The 22,313-nt window shown below is 51.9% G+C and overlaps 1 protein-coding gene across 17 annotated transcripts in view; it reads right to left on the bottom strand.

Moving 5' to 3' along the window:
• The window catches only part of CABIN1 (calcineurin binding protein 1), a 166,015-nt gene that overhangs the window by 65,753 nt on the left and 77,949 nt on the right, over positions 1 to 22,313 (bottom strand). For 7 of the 17 annotated variants that reach the window (XM_016939804.4, XM_016939811.4, XM_016939805.4 and 4 more), the window contains 3 exons: positions 19,714 to 19,974; positions 14,593 to 14,744; positions 12,393 to 12,661 (listed from right to left, as the gene is read on the bottom strand). In XM_016939804.4, the coding sequence (XP_016795293.3) occupies positions 12,393 to 12,661; positions 14,593 to 14,744; positions 19,714 to 19,974 (682 nt within the window). The remainder of the gene's footprint in view (positions 1 to 12,392; positions 12,662 to 14,592; positions 14,745 to 19,713; positions 19,975 to 22,313) is intronic. The other 10 variants (XM_016939808.4, XM_063808360.1, XM_063808363.1 and 7 more) reach the window with 2 other exon arrangements.

Below are 22,313 nucleotides of genomic sequence, written 5' to 3'. Positions count from 1 at the left end.
AAAAAAAGGTTAGTTTTTTTCCAGGCAAACAAAAACTGAGAGAATTCATTACCAGCAGATCTGAGTTACAAGAAATGTTAAAGGTAATTTTTAAGGTAGAATGAATATGAAGCCAGATAAAACTTGGATCTACATAAAGAAATGGAGTTTCCCAGAAATGGTTAAAGTTATGGTAAATATAAAAGATCTTTTTATGTTCGATTTTTCTAAAACATTATTGTTTACTTTCTAAAGCAAAAATAGTAGCAATGTATTGTGGGCTTAGAGCATATGTAAAAGTGAAATGAATGAAAACGAGTGCAAAAGATGAGCAGCTCTTCCACTGCCTACGAAGTAGTACAGTATCACTTGAAGGCAGACTGCAATGAATTAAAGGTGTATTTTGTTAACCCTAAGGCAACAACTACATTTTTTTAAAAAAATGATACTATAATAAACCAATAGTAGAGATAAAATAGAACTTAAAAAATTTTTTTTTTGAGACAGGGTCTTGTGTTGCCCAGGCTGGAGTGCAATTGCATGATCTCGGCTCACTGCAACCTCTACCTCCCAGGTTCAAGCAATCCTCCTGCCTCAGCCTCCTGAGTAGCTGGGACTACAGGCGTGCCCCACCACACCCAGCTAATCTTTTGTATTTTTAGTAAAGATGGGATTTCACCATGTTAGACAGGCTGGTCTCAAACTCCTGACCTCAGGTGATCCACCCACCTCGGCCTCCCGAAGTGCTGGGATTACAGGCGTGAGCCACCACGCCCGGCGGAGAACTATTAAAAAATAAAACTTCGTCTTGAACTTTACATACCTCAAGGTGAAGCTCAATAAACTAGCAACCAAGAGAGCTAAGTTCAAGTTCCTCTTGTGCCATTTACTAGCTGAGACCATGAGCAAGTTAAGTCCCTTTCGCACCTAAAAACTGCAACCACATATCATCTCACAGAGGTCCATGCCACACTGGCCTCTTGGGGAACACAAGGAGAAAGGCAGACACAGTCCCCTAGGGTCCACCAACCCTTTGCTCAGCTACCTTAAAAGCCTGGTATTGGTCCATGTTTTAGTGCTAATCATCTGGGTACTACTGGTAGGGTAGGCATGAGCTGCCTGGTAAGCAAACTTGAAACAACATATAAACTTGTTTTGGCTGGGTGGCTCATGCCTGTAGTCCTAGCACTTTGGGAGGCCAAGGAGGGAGGATTTCTTGAGCCCAGCAGTTCAAGACCAGCCTGGGCAACATACGGAGATGTCCGTCTGTACAAAAAATTAAAAAAAAAAAAATTAGGCAGGCGTGGCAGTTACTTGGGAGGCTGAGGTGGGAGGATCACTTGAGCCCAGGAGGTTGAGGCTGCACTGAGCAGTGATAATGCCACTGCACTCCACTCTAGCCTGGAAAAACAGAGCGAGACCCTGTCTAAAAAAAAAAAAAAGCAAAATATAAAGTTGTTTCAAAAAAGTTGAAAGCCTGGACTCTGGAAGATCCAGGCTGATAGAACTGAAATTCTGCTCTGTCACCTACTATCTCTGAGAGCCTCTGTAAATGCCATAATTATTTATACTTCAGTTTCCATGCATGTAAAACTGTGATAACACAAGCACCCACTTCACAGAACTGTTATGATTAACTAGGTTAATACACATAAAGTGTTTGAATCAGTGCCTAACAAACAGTAAAGGTTCACAAAATGTCAGTTTATCAATACTATTATTTCAGAGAACCTGAGCATGTTTTATCTCTTATGTCTCAAATTTGCCATTACAGCTTTAGGTCTGAATGAGCAGAGGGTTTTGCTGATGCCATATTGGAGCCAATACCTAAGCAGCACCATGTAGATGGGGGGGCAACATTGACACAACAGGCCTGTCAAAGTGGGATGGCCTGCACAGAGGATACTGAGGATCAGGTCTGTGCTCCAAAGGGTGCCCTGCTGCTCTGGCCTCTTTACCCATGTCTCATCATATACCAGGGTTTGGGGACAGTGACCTTGTAGGCATCCCTGCCATAGCCCTTCCTTCATAGCTGCCTTTGCCATGTCCACTGCCCAGGAACTGATGGATCATCAGTATCAGCTGGGCTGACAGAACAATGAGAAATGAGGACTTGGGACGTGTATAAGACCCCTGAGTGGAGGAGCACAGACCTGACCGGAACCTCTGTCTCACGCTTGTGAAAGGCTCTTCCCTGACTTACAAAGCCAGAATACAAGGCTCCATGAGCACTGAATGGCGGTTATGAGCAGGCCGGCAGCCCTCACAAAATGTCCCAAACTTGAGTCCCCAGCATGAGGGGATCAAGAAGAGGTGGGGCAGCCCATTTGCTGTCTGTGTGTAAAGGGAGGATTGGCAATGGGGACCCTCTAGAGGCCACGCAGGGTCATTGTAGGAGCTTAAGGGTTGGGCTCCCAGACCCACATTCCCATCCCAGATCTGCCACTTAGGGGTTGGGTGATCTTGGCCAAATGATTTTGCTGCTCTAGGCCCCCGCTTCAGGTTTTTTAACATGATTGCCATTGTCTTCCTACCTCTGTCCCTGACACATACATGGGATCCCACAAAGGCGTGGCTAGTGCCCTGCACACAAGTGACAGCCCTGCAGCATTCACTCTGGCCCTGACAGTGAGAACACCGATGGCTTAGACAATGCTCGTGAGGCCTCAGAGTCTCTGAAAGACAGCAGGCCATGCCCCGCAGTTGAAGTCTCCCTGAAAGACAAGCTAGGGCTGGGTCTCCTCAGCCAGCCTGAGACTAGCTGAAGTCACTGCACAGCTCAGCAGCACATCCTGCGGCAAGCTCCGGGAAGCAAGCCTTGCTAGGATGATTTCACCGACTGGCAAGCTGCCCCACGAGCTCACCGGCTCACAGGCTCTTTTGGGCTCTGGGCCTAAAGGAATTGCCAATTTGGTGGAATCCCAGCTGTGATCATTATGAAAACTAAGGATTGGTTTAGGCAAGTAGATATTTACTCTCAAAGTGCTAACACCCTCTTGATGCTGCAATGTGAAGGAACCAGGATCCATCCAGCAGGCAGTGAAGGTGGCCAGACCTCACCAGGAACTGTGTGGGCAAGAAAGGAAGGCATGCTGTGCAGGGGCTTCTGCTCCCTGAAGAACGACCACCAATTGAGTGGGGACTCTGCTGAGACTCTTAAAATAACATCCACAGCAGTGGAACAGGGCAAGCACAAGCCAAGGGACCTGGCAGGGACAGAAGGCTGCTGACTACACTTTGCCAGGCCCTTCCTGAGCCTCTCAGACACAGATGTGAGAATCTGGAACTGCCAACTATCTAAAAAACCAGAGAGCAGAGATTGGTACTGGCCCTGGGGGGCATTGTGGTGATTCTAGACAAACCCTTGTTTAAGGGGTAATCAAGGTACCTAAGTGGCCCTGAGGAAGGCTCTGCTAATGGGGCTCACCACAGTCTTGGGTGCCACCTGCAGGTCATGATGCTGGGGTGGGCTGCTGCGGCAGAGCTGGAGAGGCAGGGGCTATGTACACAGAGATGAGATGCCCAGCTGGCCTGTGAAGCAAGCAGGTGGGGGAGGTGCTTGCCAAGGTTCCCGCCCACTACCAAGGGGGCAGCACCACAGGAAGGAGTCCAGGGATGTGTTATCTCTTCAAATGAGAGCCACCAAAAGGGACTCAAGGCCCAAGGCCCACTTTCTGCTCCTTTCAGATCTTGTGTGTCTGAAAGGGTTGGCACAGCCTATTTAAAATGACCCTGATTTCAAATACTAAAAGTCAACCCAAGGTTTCATACCAAGTTTCAAGCCAGTCAGACTGAAAGAACACCAAGTTTCAATTCTTTCACGTCAATAGGGCAAAAGGGATGAATGAAAAAGCTCTTAAAGAATGGCTCTATCTACCTGGGCAGACAGTGCCCCAGCCTCCATTCCTCCTCTTCTGGGGAAGCAAACTTTCTCTGGTACAGCTGACTGAAGACCTCAGAGAGGCCACAGACAGACAGAAAGACAGACAGACAGACATGAACAGTGGGGTAAGTTTGCCAGGAACATCGCAGAGCATGTGAAAAGGACCCTCATCCTGCCACCAGCTGGGCTGCTGTGGATGGGACAGCCCAGGGGCTGGGTGAGTCAAGGTAGGGAGGACAATGTGCCACAGTGCTGGGAAAAAGCTCTTGGAGAACAGGACCCCTGCAGTTGGATAAGCTGGCAGGGCAGGCTGGCAGGGAGGGTTGTTTGGACTGCGGTGTATAACCCAGAGCCACCCCGATTCCTGAAGCAGGAAGCCCCTGCTCTGGGAGGCCCCTGAAGAGGGGCAGGAGGAAAAGGAAGGATGCCGCTGACTACTGTCATCTCTCTACTCCCAGCAGGCCCCTCTGCAAGGTCATCTCTCAGGTTACCAGACCCACAGCCAAGGAAGGGCCAGTGTGCACAGGGAAGGCTTCTGGGAGAAGAGGTCACAGGTCAAAGGCTTCTTCTCTGGGGTGGGACCCCCATCCATCAGCCATGTACCTTTGGGCAAGGACCACTCCCTGAGCCATACTCCACCTGCTTCCCAGACAGCTGAACGCAGCCTAGCACCATAATGCACCACTCTCATGCTGCCCAAGTGAACTGGGGAGTCTTTGAGTATGTGTGGAGAGGGAATTCTGGCCTCAGGAACAGCCTACAGGCCTGGCTCCAGTCCTACCTCCTCCACAGGATCTTTGGGATCCTGTGGCCCTAGGTTCAAATGGGCTGACATGCAACTTTGTGTGCTAATGTCCTGTGCTGAGCCCTCAGAGGACCGGCTGGGTCTGCCTGTGCTCTACAGACAAAAGCTGCCAAGCCTGGTGGCAGAGGCATTCTGTTCTCCTGCCTCGCCTAATAGAGCAAGGCCAGATGGGAGAAGTCAGAGTCAAGCTGTTTTTCTGTGGAGGAGCTTTTGGGTGAGGAGGGGGTTCTGGGCCCCCTGGTTCTGAGGCAGAGCAAGAGACAGATGGAAAGCCTCTTTGATGTAGGAGAGCCAGACTTAGCCTAAACTTCCTATGGGGCTGGGTGGAGAGAGCTTTCCAGGGAAACAAGCACCCTGGATGGAACCTCCAGGGACTGTCCACAGTCCAGGTATCTAGCCTTGAGACTCAGGAGCTGAGAGCTGATTTCTTTAGGGAGCTACTTGGAGGCCAACAGAAAAGAAGAATGGCACTAGCAAGCAGGCTATAGGTTGGCCTTGCTCTTTTTTTCAGAAGGTTCTTTTAAAAATCTGCCCACACAAAACCTGCTCATACTAATTAATATTTGTGGCAAGATTATAAATATTTTATTGTTACTGTTAATTACTGGAATGTTTCGTGTCTATGCATCTGGGCCACGCCAGCCTTCCCTCTGAATCCTTAGGGGGATGTGCGTCTGCCAGCCAAGTGCTTATTAAACTGCCTCCCTCTAAGCTCCAGAACCTTCTACTTCCAGGGTGGGATTTGCAGGATCAACTGTAAAGGAATGACAGCTGGCAATGCAGAGGGAAAGAGACCTGGCTCAGTGACACAAAGGCTGCCTGTCCCCACTCAGTGTGAGAAAAGACTCTGTGTTCTGAGTCCTCCTTGTTCAGGTCTGACTCAGCTCAGATCCCTTGGACAATCCCAGGATTCCCAGGCCAGCCTAAAAGAGCTCTTTAGTTACAAGATGCAACTTTCCAGTGTCTCTTTAAGTGTGTTTCCTCCATTTGCTCCAGCAGTAAGACCAGAAACAGCTCACGGCCATTTGTTCCATCAGCCTGGGGCAGTGAAAGCCTGAGGAAGAAGATGTATGGTTGTGCTACTGCAACAGCTCTGACTAGTGCCCCAGAAAAGACCACAAATGTCCTGCCGACCAGGAAACAACAGGTTTCTAAGAACCGTAAATTTGGGTGGAATTAGTATTTTGAGAAATTTTCTGACTAGACAAAAGCTGCCTCAGTCAATCCTGGCCAACCACAGGAAAAGAACATGTCCACCAGAAGCAAGGCTGGCCCGGGAAATCGGGGTGCCCATTGTCAGGCTGAGAAGACTGGATGGATGCCAAAGAAAAGTGGTACCAGAAACCTGGGGGCCCCTGAGAGAGAGGAAGATACACAGCAGGCAGCAGGTGGGCATGACGGCATTGTGTGAGGGCCAGGCTGCACCACTTGTCCATTCTTTGCCAGTGCTCACAGGTGAGGGCCAACTGAGCACTGCCAGTCACCTCGAAGCCTGGCAGACATATCAGAAGCCTGATATGTGTAGACACCATGGTGCTGCCCTGAAGGGGCCTGATGCTCAGAGGCCTCATCATGCATCTCTCATCCTGCCCTCTGAGCCAGGAAAGGCACTGACCAGGGAGGCCTCGGGAGGCTTTAAACATTTTCCTGACCAAAGGCAGGTGAACAGCCCCTCTTGATACAAATGCCAGAAGAAGCGAAGCAGTTCTGTAAGCGAAGCAGTTCTGTAAGGTGTGAGGCTGGCATCCCCCAGCCATCTAGTGAGCTTCCCAGGAAGGCTCTTCAAAGGATGATGGGGGGAAAATTGTGCCTTCCTTAGAGCCCAGAGAGAGAGAGATCCTGTGACCACATCACTCTCCCTACTGCCCACAGGAAAGAGCCCAACCCTCAGAGCCCAGCTGCTTTCCCAAGCTCTCTCCCCTCAAAGTCTCTTTTTCATCCACCCCAGTCACCTCAGTATCCAAAAGCTGTAGGACTCTCCAACCTCCATGTCTAAATGGGCCTGCAGGCCTCTCTAGAGACTCACCTTCTCCAGGAATTCTTCCCAACCCACCAAACCCCAGAACTTGCTCCCGTCTGCCAGCTCATGGCACTCCTCCTTGGCACCAACTACTGCCCCATGATACCATGGGACATCAGATCCAACCTGGGAGCAGGAATCAAGGCACCATCATCTTGACTTTCCCCATGGCACCCTTTTCCATGCCTGGCACACAACAGATGCTCAATAAATGCCGTGACCAGCTAACTCCTAAAGGTTTTCAAAAAGCTAAGAATGAAAGAAGAGAACAAAAGAGGTGAGTGGCTCTTCGCTGACAGCCTCCCCTGTCCCCTGCCCGTCAGGAACAAGCAGAACAAACTGAGCTCCACTTACAGTCTCTCCCACTTTGAGAAGGTCTGTTTAGGAACGGCATTCCAACCAGAAACTGACCTCCCCTTAGCCCTAGGAGGGGAGGTCACTGAGCAGAGGCCAGGGTGGGCCTGCCCTTTAGGAATGACTGGCATTCACAGCTCCCCGTCCTACATAGCCTGGCCCTGGTGGGCTGAAGACACAGGACCCACCTCAGAGCATCAAGGCTACTGTGCACAATTTGCATTTTTACACCTTTGTCCTTGTAAAGATAATTTGGTATGTTAGAGTCTGTTGCCTTTGCTGTTTATTTTAAAGCAAGAAAGAGCAAAGCAATGGAAATATAGGACTGGGCCACCTGCTGGAGGTGCAGGCAGGGGGGCAGTGGAGAAGAGGCCCCCACCGCATCTGCCTCTGGCCAGAACTGGGAGGATAGGCCATCAGCAGAAGCCAAGCGCATCAAACACACTCTCCAAATCACAGGGCGAGCAGACATGAAGGTGCTCCTGGTCACAGGGGTAGCAGGGAGCCGGACTGAGAGCTGAGCATGCGGGTCTGCGCTGTTCCCTGAAGCGAGCCGTGACAGGTGCAAGCAGAAAGACAAAGCCTGGAGAACAGAGTGTGGTCAGGGTTAGGGGCAGCACGGGCAATATTGGTGGAGGCAGCATGGGGCGAACAGGCGAAGATGAGCACAGACGGCACACGACACAGACGGTGACAGCATGGAGGTTGAGGATGGATGGCCACAATGGGGGTTTGGCACAGGGCACCCTGGGCTCTCCAGTAAGGCCCACACCCTACAACCTGGGGCTCAAGGTAGCCTGAGACTCCTCAGTGGCTCTGTGCATGCTGTCAGTGGGACTAGGTAGGCATCACCACCCTTGGTGGATACCAGCCTCCAAGGCTCCCACTCTTCTGACCCTGGCTGCTCCCTCTCCCCAACCCCTCAAGAGAAACACCGACACACCCCTCGGATCTTGGCTAAACTTTGCCTCCTCGGAAAGGCCTCTTACCCCACCAACAGGCCCAGGTTTCTCTGGGATGAACAAACCCCACCTCTCTGGTGCTGGCATCAGTTGACCCCCAACCCTCAGCTATGTAACTGACTGATTTGCACCAACCTCCTCTACAGCAGGGACCAGTGCTGTTCTATGCACCTGGCACAGCACTGATGGAACCACCTGGATGGGCATGGCTACAGGTTGGCCAAAGACCATAGAGAGGCTCAGCCCCAGACTTACCACAGCACAAGGCCTCGGAGCTCTGAGGCCTTTTCTGGCTCTGGCATTCTGAAGTGACATGGAGCACGACAGGCAGAGAGCAAGGATTTTAGTCCAAGAAAGGCACTATCGACACATCCCAAAGCAGGGCTGAGCCAGGCCAAGTGACGAACCAAGCCATTCTGTAATGGCCAAGCTCTCTGGGCCCTCTGCTGAAGGACAAGGGAAACACACACAGATTCAGTCTCTGCCAGGCTGGCCAACCACAGGGCCTTCCTAGTGTCAGTCTCACCTCTGGCTAGGGGTGGAGGGAGATTCAGACCCAGTATCTCTTGGCTATACCCTGACTACAGCAGGCAGTTTTGGATGAGTGCCTACCTGCCCTCAGCTCAGGTTCCTCTTGGGGAAACAAGGGCATGACCGAGCCTGCAGGGCAGTTATGAAGATGGAGACACGCTACTACCCTGCAGGCACCTGCCCAGAGCCCAGCACAGAGCAAGCACATAGCATTGAGTGGTAGGGCATAATTACACACGGACACACACACACACACACACACACACACACACACACACACACGCATACTGTACACAGGGTAGGGGTAGAGGTCTTGTTCAAAGATCTCCTTATGTTGCTTGAATATGTATAAAGAGTAATCACTGGGAACCCCCTGAAGGTCACAATGTGCTCCTCGGGTCACCTCGTTTTCCTGGTCAGGAAGCTTCAACATTAGGGATTTCAGCCCTGTGGGCAAATTCCAAAAGATCGACGGAAGGGAGAAGTTAGGCAGATGGGGAGCACAACCAGCCAGAGCTGCCAGCAGCACAGCAGAGGACAAAGCTTCTCTCTCTGTTGTTCTCTCTCTTGCTCTCTTTCTCAGCTTGGCCAGAGGTCAGCTGTGATGCCCTCCTGGCTGTTCCGTGAAGGGCTGGCTTTGACACCAGGCTGCGGTAGAGTCACAGTGACCTGAGGGGCTGATTCCAAAGGCTTTTAACCAGAGTTATGCACAGGCTGCAGGATGCTCCCCACCCTAGTGCAGGTGACACAAGGTTGCAGGTGAGGGTGGTTCAGAGAACAAATTTGGGTCCTATGAAGCAGCTATTATCAAATGTCAAACAACCCACATGTACCTGGAGCTATTTTTCTAAATCTTTTCTAAATCTTAAACCAAATCAGAATTGATCCTAGCTGATTTCTGGTTTTGAAGCAAAGGCATACTAATGTGGGAAGGCAGCTCCAATGCAAAGTCTCCTAACCATGCCCAAGGAAAGTCCTGACGCCTGGCTCCCTCTCCCACTGCTGGAAAGTTAATTGTTCTGTGGGGGTAGGAAACCGGGATCCAGAAAGCCCCATGCCCAAGCCCACTCAGGAGCTGCTGCTTCAGAGGACACTACCTCCACCTCTTGTGAGGCCATGCCACTAGCTGGAGAGAGGTGGGGTGCAAACTGAGGGGGACTGGCCCCAGAGCCCAGGCTCTTCCCTCTATGCAGTGCTACCTAGGTCTTACCCTAGTTCCACCAATGACTTGGAGAACTCCATCCAGGAGGTGGCTGCAATGTACCAGCACTTTTGTTTAATACCCATAAGGAAGACATTACCCCATTCAACAGGTGAGGAAATTGAGAAGTGAAGTCCTTTGTCCAAGGTTGCAGAGCACATATGCAATGGAGCTGGGACTGGAAATCAGATCCTTTGACCAGGGCCTGCTGTGCACTTGCCTCCCTGTCTGACCTCCCCATCTGACCTCCCCGTGACTGCTTCTCCTCAGCTGTACCAGGGCTAGAAGCACCCATCACCCTCCTGGTAGTATAAGGGCTCAGCGGTGGCCTGCAATCAGTGCTGACGCCCCTCTCCTCCCACAGTAGACCCAAGGCTGGTCTCAGGCCAAGAAGCTGAGTGGAAACTAGGAACTACATGTTCTCCTCCCAGGAAGGAGAAGCAGGAACAGAGGTGGGCAGTGTGGCCCCTTGAGGCCACCAGCACATCCCCTGACACCAGCAATCTGCTGCTTCTACCTGGAACCTGGGCCTTCCCCTAGGAACTAGTATAGCTGCTGAAAGGGCCACTTTAACATTCTAAGATCACAGCTATTTTAGGACCCCAAACATTTTCATGTTGCAGACACTGCTTTCTCTCAGAGGTGAGGCAGCTGAGTTCTGAAAGCATTATGCAGCCAGGCCTGGGCAGAGCACACAGGTGGCCAGTGCGGGGCTGGGACTGGGCAAAGATGGGCCATGGGATCCTGATGGCTTTGTGTCTTTGACAGGAATCACTTTGGAGACTTTTGTTTTAAACAAATGTTCAAAACTGTGCAACCACTGAAACCATATTTGAACTTATTTGTATGGCTCCCTCTGCAAACTTCCAGAACAAATAACTAGCATGTTGGCACCCAGGACCTGTCATGCCCAGTTGTCATGCCTGAGTGATCTGCAGTGGCTCACCAACAGCTTCATGCACACATATGTGCCAACATGGGACAGCTGGCATCATGGCCCCCTTTCTGAGGCGCTCCTGCCTCCCTCCTTTCCTGCTTCTAGAGGCGTACTCAACCCTAATGGGCTGACATCCAAGCATAGTGGCGCATGTGGCGTGACCTCAGTGGGAGCCTGCAGAGCTGCAGAGGACAGTGCTTGGGTTCCCTAGCCCAGGTGCATGTGAGCACGGCCACATGGCATGTGGACAACCAGGAAAGGCATTCCTCTCCTGAAAACTTTGGCATAGTGCTTCCTCCCAGGAAGCAGCTGGCAAAAACTAATTCCCTGAGAAGGGGTTTGCTGCTAGTATGTTTTCTCAATATTCTCAAGAGTAAAAGTTTGGGAACAGGGTGATTAACTTAACTAAGAAGGGGAGAGAGGATCTTAACAGGGAAAGTCTGCAGAACTGAAGACTGGAGGAGCAGGTGGGTCAGTTCTTCCCATCTCTGCTTAACACTCTGGGGTGGGCAGCGAGGTGTCAGTGCTGAGACTGGGAGTAATGACATGAACCTTCCAGGAGGTAAGAGACACAGCACACACTCAGATCCTCAGCCTCTCTCAACACGCATGCTGTAGATCCAAACCAAACCCAGGAGGGGACACTGCAGGTCTCCTTTCCTTTCTTGAGAATAGCAAATCCTGCCCCCAGAGAAATGGAGCACTGGCCCCCTTGTCATCCTTCTCCAGCACTTCTTTAAACCTGCTCTCAAGCCCTACCCACTCAGTTCAGAAAGTTGGAGGCAGATGCCCATGCTATATCCAGGAACCCGAGCACTGGGCAAGGGCCTCAGCAGGGCACTAGAGCGAAGGTGGTGGCCCCCCCCAGACCTGTACTGGGACTGAACTTTAAGGCTACCATGGTGCCCTAGAGTGCCCATTCTTACTCCAAGGAGCCACTCTATAAAGACTACCTGGCAGGAGGCAGAGCCCTGGGACCAATTCTACCCACCTACTAGCATCCCCATGCCTTGGGGAATGCAGAGCAAGGCCTGTTTCCCCAAGCCCAGATGAGATGAGTGACATAGGAGTGAGGGCCCAGGTGTCTTTCAGCATTGTCACTACCTCCCAGGACTCCACTTTAGTGGTCCTCTTAAATCACCAATTTGGCTTATCCCAGCAAGTACTTTGTCACTAGCTTGTCACTATAAAAATGAGAGAACATGAAGAAATCGAGCTACAGGCCAGCATGCAAGCCTCCTAATGTTAGTAAGGAATGTGGTTGAACAGTCGCCACCTGCCCCATCCCACATGGCATGGCCACACATATGGTCCCAGGTGACCCCCATTAACAACTTATCTGGATTCTCAGGGGTGACAGACTTAGAACTAGTCACGGCCTTCCCTCGACCTTCAGAAGGACAGAGCAGTAACAATGTGCTGCTGAACAATGCAGGCATCACTAAGCTGACTGCACCAGGAGCCCCTCCAGGAGGCCACACTCTTCTAACTTCCTTTCAAAGTAGATGTCATGTCCCCATTTTGCAGGCGAGAAAAAGAAGGCTCAAAGATGTGAGATGCCATAGCCTGGCCTGCCCCCTCCCCTGGCTCCCAGGTGGGCAAGCTGGCAGGTGGCGACCCTGAGCATGTCTCGGAAGCACAAGAATCACTGTGAATCCATGAGGTTAATGAGCAGCCGCAACATTGCCCGTGTCACCCCAGACCCAGCACCCCCCCTCACCAAAACGAAGCGACAAAATGAGTCGTCCGAGCACCCCCCCGTGACTGATGTGCCGCCCTGGGCTGGCAGTAGGGAGAACAGGGACTGTACCGTCCGGCGTTGCCTGCTGGTGGGGTTTTTTACATTTGACGTAATCGTGGTCAATCGGAGTGGCTGTGTAAGGTGGGGATGTCAGACCTGGGCCAGAGGAGGAGGGGAGGGAGGCTCCGGGGCCCGGCAGTGTCCCAGCTGAAGAGTGGGAGTCCTCGTCCACCAGGCAGGCCTTCTCCCTGTGGGAACAGAGGTTTGGGGCACAGGTCAGAGTCTCCACCTCACATTGAAACAGATGTGTACTGGTAAGGGTGAATGCCCTTCCTAGGGCCCACTGCTCCCATGCACCTCTGGTGGCCCCCACCCCATCTGCCTGGTGTCACAGAGCCCATAGTTGCCCCTACAGCACCCACACAGGCTCTGGCTCCTAACTGGACGCTGCCTAATCTTTCTGGCAGGGCGCGACCTGCATCTCTGAATTTCAGGCCCCAGGAGGCTCTATAGAGGAGCCAACAAGTCTTTCTTCAGAAGCACCCTTGCATCTCTCCATGCAAAGTCTATGCCTTCTGTGTGACAGCTTGACAAACTTAAGACCTGACAAATGGGCAGACAGAAACACATCTGCATTTACTGCATGCTCACACATGTACAAGGATATGTGCTGCAACATAGTTGAGCAGAAACATTAGAAACACTCTAAATGTCCATTGGAGTGGTTACATAAAACATGGTACATCCATACTATGGTATAGTAAGTAGCCACTAGAAAGAATGAAGTGACTGGGGTACTATCTCCATGGACTGTTGCCCAGACCCACTGTCAGGGGAAAAAGCAAACTCTAAAACAATACCTTCTGTAGTTCATTTTTATAAAATAAAAGAAACCTTACAATTGTATGTGTGCATTTAAGTGTTATAAATATACAGAAAATGATTTAGGAAATTAAACTGTGAATAGTAGCTAACTCTTGGAAGGAGATATGTCACATTTTAGTCTACATGTTTATATACTACCTGAATGTTCTATAACAAGAAAGTATTCATGTATTATTTGTATAATTAAAAAAATTTTAACAGAATTATAATCAATGAAAGAAAGTATCATTGTATGCTGGGGGCCCTTTGTGACTAAAAAAATGGGTAGCTATAACTTCTGAGCACAGCGGCTGCCCACCTGAGTGGCCTGCCATGCATGGACCTGAACCTCCCTATAACCTGAGGGGCACACCGACTGTGGACCTGGTTCACCTGTGGCGCACATCACACAGGCTATCTGTGGTCAGAAGCAGACAGCCCTCAAGCACAGGGCCTGGGTGCAGGCCTCTCTGGCACTCAGCTGAACCCCGCACAGTGCCCAGTCAGGCAGGGGTCAGCTGAATTTCGCACAGTGCCCAGCTAGGCAGCGGTCTCAGAGATGGGGTGAGCTGAGCCCTCCCCTGGCTCCCATGTGGGCAAGCTGGCAGGTGGTGACCCTGAGCATGTCTCAGAAGCACAAGAATCAGCATGAGTCCATCAGGTTAATGGGCAGCTGCAACATTCCCCATGTCACCCCAAACCCATCTTTCTCCCTAGGACTTGCCCCTGAGAATTGGGTGGCACCAGGACCTGGGCCTGGAGTGAAAGAAGTCTGGGCTGTGGAGATGACTTACAACCACAGGGAGACTGGGGTCAGTCCAGGCCCACTGAGGGGACCACATCTGAGCCCCAGTCTCTCCGAGCTCTCTGGCACCACATGAGAAGCCCACACTTCCCACACTTCTCACCGCTTCTCAGGAGAATGGGCAGCAGACAAGGCCTTGGCAAAGGACCCAGGGGTGAGAGTCTGCAAAGCAAAAACTGACTTTCTACAGTGTTCTGCACAGAACAGAGCTGTGCCCCAGTGGAGAGGGCAGGAGGGCATCAGCTTCTCCCCAGGACTTCCCCTTAGGGTGGGGTAGCACCACACATGACCACAGGGTAAGGGGACTCACACTCACCCTCTCCTTCTCAGACTCAACAGAAATACCTTGGCCCAGCAAATGGGAGTTTCCAGATGGGTCCTAGGGACTCCATGAGTTCTAGTTTACCGTTTACTGTGTAGCAACCCTCTGAACAACACATTGCAGTAAACGAGCCATCTGGGATGCAGATGGGGTAAGCTGCTAGGGGTCGCCTAAAGGGTGCTACTCACTTTTCTGAAGCTTTGGGTGTGTTCTTCTCCTCGCCCCTGGCAAAGGGTCCTTCTGCAGCCTCCTTCATAAAGTTGACCAGGACCTCTGCACCAACCCCAGAATCGGGCTTCCCCAGGAGCTTCAGGATGGAAGCATGGAGCCGAAAGTACACCTAGGAGAACGACACCTCTAGTGTGAGCAGCCTTCCCAGTTGCTAAGATTTGTTCCACAGGCCAGTCAGCCACACTGGAAATGGGCCCATGACCAGGGCAACAGGCTGCCACACACTGCTTGTTTTTGTTGGCTTTTAAACCAACCATCCTACAACTAATTTAAAACAAGCTGTGAAAATTAAAATGTATACTGTCAGCATTCCAGCTTAAACGTTCACGCAGTAACTCAGGCACATGGTAGTGAGATGAGAGTAATAACCACTCATGATGATAACCCTTCAGCTCCGTTCACTGGGCACTGCCTCCCGCCACAGTGCTGCTGTTCTCTTTGTGCCCTTCAGTGGGCACCCATAGAAAGTGAGTTTCTCACTTCTGGAGCGCCTCTTCCCAGCCGCCATCCCATCTAGGAAGTGAGGAGCGTCTCTGCCCGGCCGCCCATCGTCTGAGATGTGGGGAGCGCCTCTGCCCCACCGCCCCGTCTGGGATGTGAGGAGAGCCTCTGCCCAGCCGCGACCCCGTCTGGGAGGTGAGGAGCGTCTCTGCCCGGCCACCCCGTCAGAGAAGTGAGGAGACCCTCCGCCTGGCAACCGCCCCGTCTGAGAAGTGAGGAGCCCCTCTGCCCGGCAGCCACCCCGTCTGGGAAGTGAGGAGCGTCTCCGCCCGCCAGCCACCCCGTCCGGGAGGGAGGTGGGGGTCAGCCCCCGCCAGGCCAGCCGCCCTGTCCGGGAGGGAGGTGGGGGGGGTCAGCCCCCTGCCCGGCCAGCCGCGCCGTCCGGGAAGGAGGTGGGGGGGGTCAGCCCCCCGCCTGGCCAGCCGCCCCGTCTGGGAGGGAGGTGGGGGGGGTCAGCCCCCCGCCCGGCCAGCCGCCCCGCCCGGGAGGTGAGAGGCGCCTCTGCCCGGCCGCCCCTACTGGGAAGTGAGGAGCCCCCCTGCCCGGCCAGCCGCCCCGTCCAGGAGGGAGGTGGGGGGGTCAGCCCCCCGCCCGGCCAGCCGCCCCGCCCGGGAGGTGAGAGGCGCCTCTGCCCGGCCGCCCCTACTGGGAAGTGAGGAGCCCCTCTGCCCGGCCACCACCCCGTCTGGGAGGTGTACCCAACAGCTCATTGAGAACGGGCCATGATGACAATGGCGGTTTTGTGGAATAGAAAGGGGGGAAAGGTGGGGAAAAGATTGAGAAATCGGATGGTTGCCGTGTCTGTGTAGAAAGAGGTAGACATGGGAGACTTTTCATTTTGTTCTGTACTAAGAAAAATTCTTATCCTGTTGATCTGTGACCTTACCCCCAACCCTGTGCTCTCTGAAACATGTGCTGTGTCCACTCAGGGTTAAATGGATTAAGGGCGGTGCAAGATGTGCTTTGTTAAACAGATGTTTGAAGGCAGCATGCTCGTTAAGAGTCATCACCACTCCCTAATCTCAAGTACCCAGGGACACAAACACTGCGGAAGGCCGCAGGGTCCTCTGCCTAGGAAAACCAGAGACCTTTGTTCACTTGTTTATCTGCTGACCTTCCCTCCACTATTGTCCTATGACCCTGCCAAATCCACCCAAGAATGATCAATAAAAAAAAAAAAAAAAGAAAGTGAGTTTCTACATCTGTCTCCCCACTGAACTCTGGACTCCCTGAAACAAGGACTAGGTTGGATTTCTGTTTATAGCCCAGCCCCCAGGCAAAGCCAGGCACGCACAGGCCTCGAAAACGTCTTCCCCGTGGGTGTGGTGGGGGGGTGGGTGGGCAGGCAGCTCATTGCATCCATTGGGCCCTGTGCTTTCCTCCATTTCCTCAAGTCCTTACCACATTCCTCAATTTAAAATGGGTGAAGAGCTGCCCAAGGCCCCACAGCCGGGAATGCCCAGGGCTAGGTTAAACCCAGGTCTGCCCTGATCTTCTCATGCAGGAGTGGGTGTGAGGCAGGCTCCCACTTGGAGGGCACAGTGGGTGGTATGAGGGCTGAGGACTGCCATTGCAGGCCCTGGCTAAGTGGCCCCCCTCACCCAGGTGAGAACCTGCCGGCAGCACTCTCAAGGAGGCATCCCAGACAGAGGGGGCTCACATCCAGAGCCCCTCCACCGCTAGCCCACCTATGGAGCCCAGAGAAATTGGCCCAGCAACTCCATTTTTAGATGTAGGAAACCACTCGAGGCACCCATGCACAATCAGGTGGCCAAACTTGGGGGAGGGCAAAGCATTCAACTGGTAAAGTTCATCCAAGTGGCGAGTAAAGATTCTTGAATGAAGGCACAATAGCAGAGGAGAATTTTTGTCAGGACAGGGTTAAAAATCTTTAGAGAAATGTCATTTTTAACACAAGATATACATATTTACCAGCTGACTCAAAGTTACATAGCTACAATGGTTGCATGGAATGGGTTGCCCCCCAAATTAACTATGTGTGCTTGCTCTCCTTGGAGCCAGCACTGTGTGCTGGGAGAGGGTAGGCCACACATCTAAGGCCTTGGTTCCTCATATGGAAGCTGCTGGTACCCCTGGGGCTACCATCCTGCCTGCTCATCTGCTCTATCAGGCAGTAGCAGAGGCCAAATCTTGAAGAAAAAAACATGGAGGAAAAACAGAGTTGACATCATCTTCCTGAGGGCCACACGTAGGTTCAGTGGCTTCCCAGAGGTGCCATATGAGAATGCTGGGCTCAGTGGGCATCTGGCCCAGCTCCTCTCTGTTCCTGCAGGTGACTTAAGGCAAGTCATCACATCACTCCTCTGGGCCTTACCCTTCTCACCCCCAAAGTGGAGTTCTTCCAAGGCACATGCCCCCAGGTGGACAGTATGAGCACTATGACAGGGAAGGACGGAGATCCAACGCTGCGAATGAGCGCAGCCAAGCTGCTGCTCCTGAGATAGCGTTCAACAGGAAGCTGTGTTTCCACACTTCTCCATGAGCCCAGTGAATATGGCCCCAAAACAGGCAAATTTAATTTTTTTTTTTTAGACAAGGTCTCACTCTGTCTCCCAGGCTGTGAGTGCAGTGGTGTGATCACAGCTCACTACAGCCTCGACCTCCTGGGCTCAAGCAATCCTCCCACCTCGGCCTCCCAAGTTTCTGAGACTACAGGTGCGTGCCACCAGGCCTTGTTAATCTTTTATTTTTTGTAGAGATGGGGGGGGGTCTCATCATGTTGCCCACTAGTCTCTGAGATCCCCAGCTCTATATCTCAAACTCCTGGACTCAAGCAATCCTCCCAAAGCAGTGGGATTATAGGTGTGAGCCACCATGCCTGGCCCAAAAAATTTTTTTTAAATGAGTTTTTTTTTTCTTTCTTTTTTGAGACAGGGTCTCACTCTGTCACCCAGGCTGGAGTGCAGTGGCACAATCTCAGTTCACTGCAACCTCCACCTCCCAGGCTCAAGTGATCCTCCCATCTCAGCCTCCCAAGTAGTTGGGACTACTGGCCTCCACCACCACACCTGGCTAAATTTTAGTAGAGATAGGGTTTCACCATATTGGTCAGGCTGATCTCGAACTCCTGACCTCAGGTGATCCACCCACCTCGGCCTCCCAAAGTGCTGGGATTACAGGCGTGAGCCACCATACCTAGCCAAAATGAGACATTTTTGTTTGCTCACAAAATTAGCAAATATTAAAAAGAGAACCTCATCAATATGGCTGAGGGAAAGCAGACACTCTCATCAGTCAGTACGACCTTGGGGCAAGTAGCCATTGTTGATCAGAATGCTAAACAACCTGGCAATTCCACCTTTGGACTCTAGTCCTTGGAAATACTCATGATGTGCTCCCTGCTACAAGTACAAAGACATGCACTGCCTGTGCCTTGTCATAGCAAGAAGTGGAGAGGAAACCAAACCTATTAAGGGGCCGTGCAGATAAACAAATGCCCTGCTAAACTACAGGGCACTAGGGCAGGCAGGGAAGCTCACCACACCTTCCATTAAATTTTGTCCAGCGAAAAGGCAAGCTGCAAAATCATAAGAAAATGTTACTATATGTTTATATGTTAATAGGAAAAAATTCGGACATACAGGGACATAGCAAACTCTTAGGGATTATGGAGGGGCATACTGGAATCACTAGGGGCCTTCACATTCACACTGTACACTTCTGAGTTGTTTGAATCTCTTTAAAACACACACACACACACACACACACACACTTTTATAATCAGGAAAAAAAATCACAAAGGCAGAAAAAAGCAAGCAGCAGATTCTGTCCACACTCCAAGAGGCTTGCTGGGCACGTGAGACTGGTAGAGACTGGGCACATAGCCTCAGAAAGGGCAAAGCCAACGTGCACAGGGCCTTCAGAAGCTTCAAGTCCTGGGCTGAACCAAATGGTGGACATCTGGATCTCTACCAATGTCCTTGGTTTTCCTGCCTACAAAATTGACAATCGTGGCTGCCCAGCCTGCCTCACAAGACTGCTATGAGCAACAGTGACAGCATTCATCAGAAACACTCTGGAAACCATAAGAGAAAATCCAGGGAGTAAAGAACTGCTCTTTTCTTGAACAACAATCAGAAGACTCCAAATTGGGGGTCAAGAGAGCAGGCTGCTCACCCTAGCTCAGCCCCTGCCAACCTGGGTAGCCTGGGCACAGGCTGGGCTTTGGATGTCTCATTTGCACCCTGGAGGCAATGGTGCCTGCCCTCCCTCCTGCCAGGCTACAGGGTGTGAATGTCCTGGGCCTGGGAGATGCTATGTAGCACTGACTGTCATCACCAAGGTCAGGTTCTTAGAACCTGTGTTAGTGAGGAAAGACAATTTTCTTCTGAGAGATAAGAACAAAATGGTCACTCTCCCAGAAAGGATGATAAACACCCCTTGGGAAAAGAGAGGAAATGATGTTTTAATTCAATTGCACATGAAGCTGCTCAACACAGATAAGTTTGTGGCAGGTTGAAGGACGGTCACTGGAACCTTGAGCCCCATGCCCAGGGAGATAAAGAAACCAGCCTGCCCCTGCCCTGCTTCCCCGCCCTGGGCCAGCATGGTGTCACCTCCAGGGCCTCCATGGCCAGCTCAGGTGGGTTGTGGTAGTGGATCTTCTTGGGGTAGCGGGCAGCCTCCTCGTGCAGGTAGTGGCCAGCCTGCCTGTAGTGCAGCAAGTAAACGGTGGGTGGCTGCTGCTGCTTCTCAGCCACCTTGCCCAGCATGTAGTGGATGAGCCACTCCTCCTCGTCACCATCACCCTCGCAGCGGGCTGCTGATGTGAAACAGTGCTTGGCTGTCTCTAGCATGCTGTCGCGCCGGCCCTCCATCTGTAAGAAGATCATGGGACTGGGCTGGCCTTACGCCTGAACCTGCCCAGGGATCAGACTTTTTCCTGTCCAAAGCTCTGCCGACCTATTTGCAAGTTTATACTCCTCTTAACAACCAAGACACAGAAATGCCCTCACCATTTCACAGCTGGTGACACCGAAGTGTAGAAAGGCCTAGGGGTTTCTCAAAAGCGCCCACCAAGCAAGGCATAGAGCAGGACTTAAACTCAGGTCACCCCATGTCAACCAGGGTACTTTTTTCTGCTTTCCCCCTGCAGCATCTAATGCAGATTCACCTAGCACCCTGCTCCACAGCACTGGAGAGGACATTTACTAACACTCAGCACCCAGCCCTACGGCACTGAAGAGGGCATGTATTTAGCACCCAGTTCCACTGCACAGGAGAGGGTGTGTACCCCTGGGGTACAACAGGACTTCCCACCATCTCCTCTGTGCTCTTTAAGACAGATGTGGAGTACTTGTAGAAGGGCAAATTCCTGAGCCCCACTTAAGAGCCACTGACTGGGAGTCTGCATTTGCAGCAAGCACCTCCAGCCACCCTCTCACAGCCTGAAGGAAGGAAACAGCTAGCTAGGAAGGAAGGAAAAGAGGGTCACCTTTTAAGAGGCACTACTTTCCAATACTGGTCAGCTGCCAGCCAAATTCATGACCCCTCATTCCATAACTCTGGGCTGGAAGCTAGAGAGAAGCCTGCATGTGCAAGCCCACAGAGCTGCTCTGAGCAGCCCAGGTCTCTGATCCCTCCTCTCTGTGGTCCTGGATTGATGGCAGGGAAGCCAAAGTCTCTTCTTGCCTGACCTCAGGGGCCAGTGAGAGGGGAAGAGTCTGCAGGCACTAGTCTCTGGCAAGGGCAGCTGCTGTGGCCTGCAGGAAGTGCCTCATGTTCTCATCCAGCCAGGTTGAGCCGGCCCTTGGATGTCTCTCCAGTGGGTGCTTGTTTATGTGAAAACCCTGTAGCAATGGCCCCAGGACTGAAATAAGGGAGCAATGTGCTACCCAGTGCTCTGTTACACACTTCTCAGGAAAAAAAAAAAAAAAAAATGACCACACAGGAAGTGGGAGATCATCAATGGGTGAAATACAGTGGAAAGCATCACAGTGCAGGGTCAAACACGGGACCAACCAAGTGATTCCATCACATCCCCTTCAAGATGGGATTCTGTGGCAAATGTGCTGAAGTAAAAGGCAATGGCTAAAAGGATGTCCTTCTACTTGAATTGCTTTGTAGCTGTGTGACCTGGACCAAGTCACTAGCCCCCCTGCCCACCCTGTTCTGCCACTGGCACCTGTAACAGCCACCTGCCAAGAAAGAAAGGGTAGCTGTGAAGCGGCCCATCTGGGCTGGCATCTGGTACCATGCAGACCCTTGGGAAGAGGCTAAGCCCCCACCCCTTCCCCATTGGCACACTGCCAATGTCCCTGTCCTTGTGGTGTGGAGGTCACAATACCTCAGACAGGAAAAGGAGGGACAGTCACTGAGGGCCTGCTGTGTTTCAGAAGCTCTACTAGACACCATCTCACTACCTTGCCATCCTCAGAGCGGAATAGGCACCTCATTCACCTTGCATATGGGGTGCCCGTGAGAGGGGCTCAGGAAATGGCTGATGGCAGGTGTTCCCAATGAACTCTCACAATACTGCCTTGGAGAAGGAACCACAACAGGAATGTCAGGTTACTGCTTCCAGGTCATACAGCTAGAAAGCTCTGGCTCCAAAGCCTTTCCCCTTGCCTGAGAACTGACATCATGGGGAAAGCATTTGTTCTTCTACACCACCACCTCTGAGGAGTTTCTGGGCAAAAGCTGAAGCACACAGCAGCTCGAACAGCTGCCAACATGTGTCCTGCAGCCTATCCTCCAGACACAATAAACCCAGACAGAAAAGTAGCAATCAGGGGACTGTGTCCTCGTGACACATTTCAGGGTTGGAAGCTGTCTCTCCAGAGGTGGAAAGAACCCAGGAGGCACAAGGCAGCTCTGCAAGGTAGTTTTCACCCTCGGCAACTATGAAACACCTCCCCCTACCTTCCCTCCCTCCCTGTCGGGACATCTGCATTCCTGGTGGATTTCCATCTCTCTCCTGCCACCCTAACACTCCAGCAAGATGGCTTGGGAACCCAGTTTCAGGACCTGAGCTTCCTGGGCCCAATGGCTTCCATAAGATCAACACTGAGTTCAGTCCCAAAGGTTATGAGCCTAAGTAGAGGAAAGAACAAAGCAAAGGGAAAAAGTATGTGGAAACTTGAGCTCAGTCTCCTTACCCACTCCCTGACTTCCCTGCTCCCTTCCTGGGGGAACCTCTACAAACAAAGCTCTACAA

The sequence above is a fragment of the Pan troglodytes genome, chromosome 23, assembly GCF_028858775.2.
Source record: "Pan troglodytes isolate AG18354 chromosome 23, NHGRI_mPanTro3-v2.0_pri, whole genome shotgun sequence".
NCBI lineage: Eukaryota > Metazoa > Chordata > Mammalia > Primates > Hominidae > Pan > Pan troglodytes.
The sequence above is the reverse complement of the archived record's forward strand: the minus strand, read 5'-3'. Positions and strand labels throughout refer to the sequence as shown.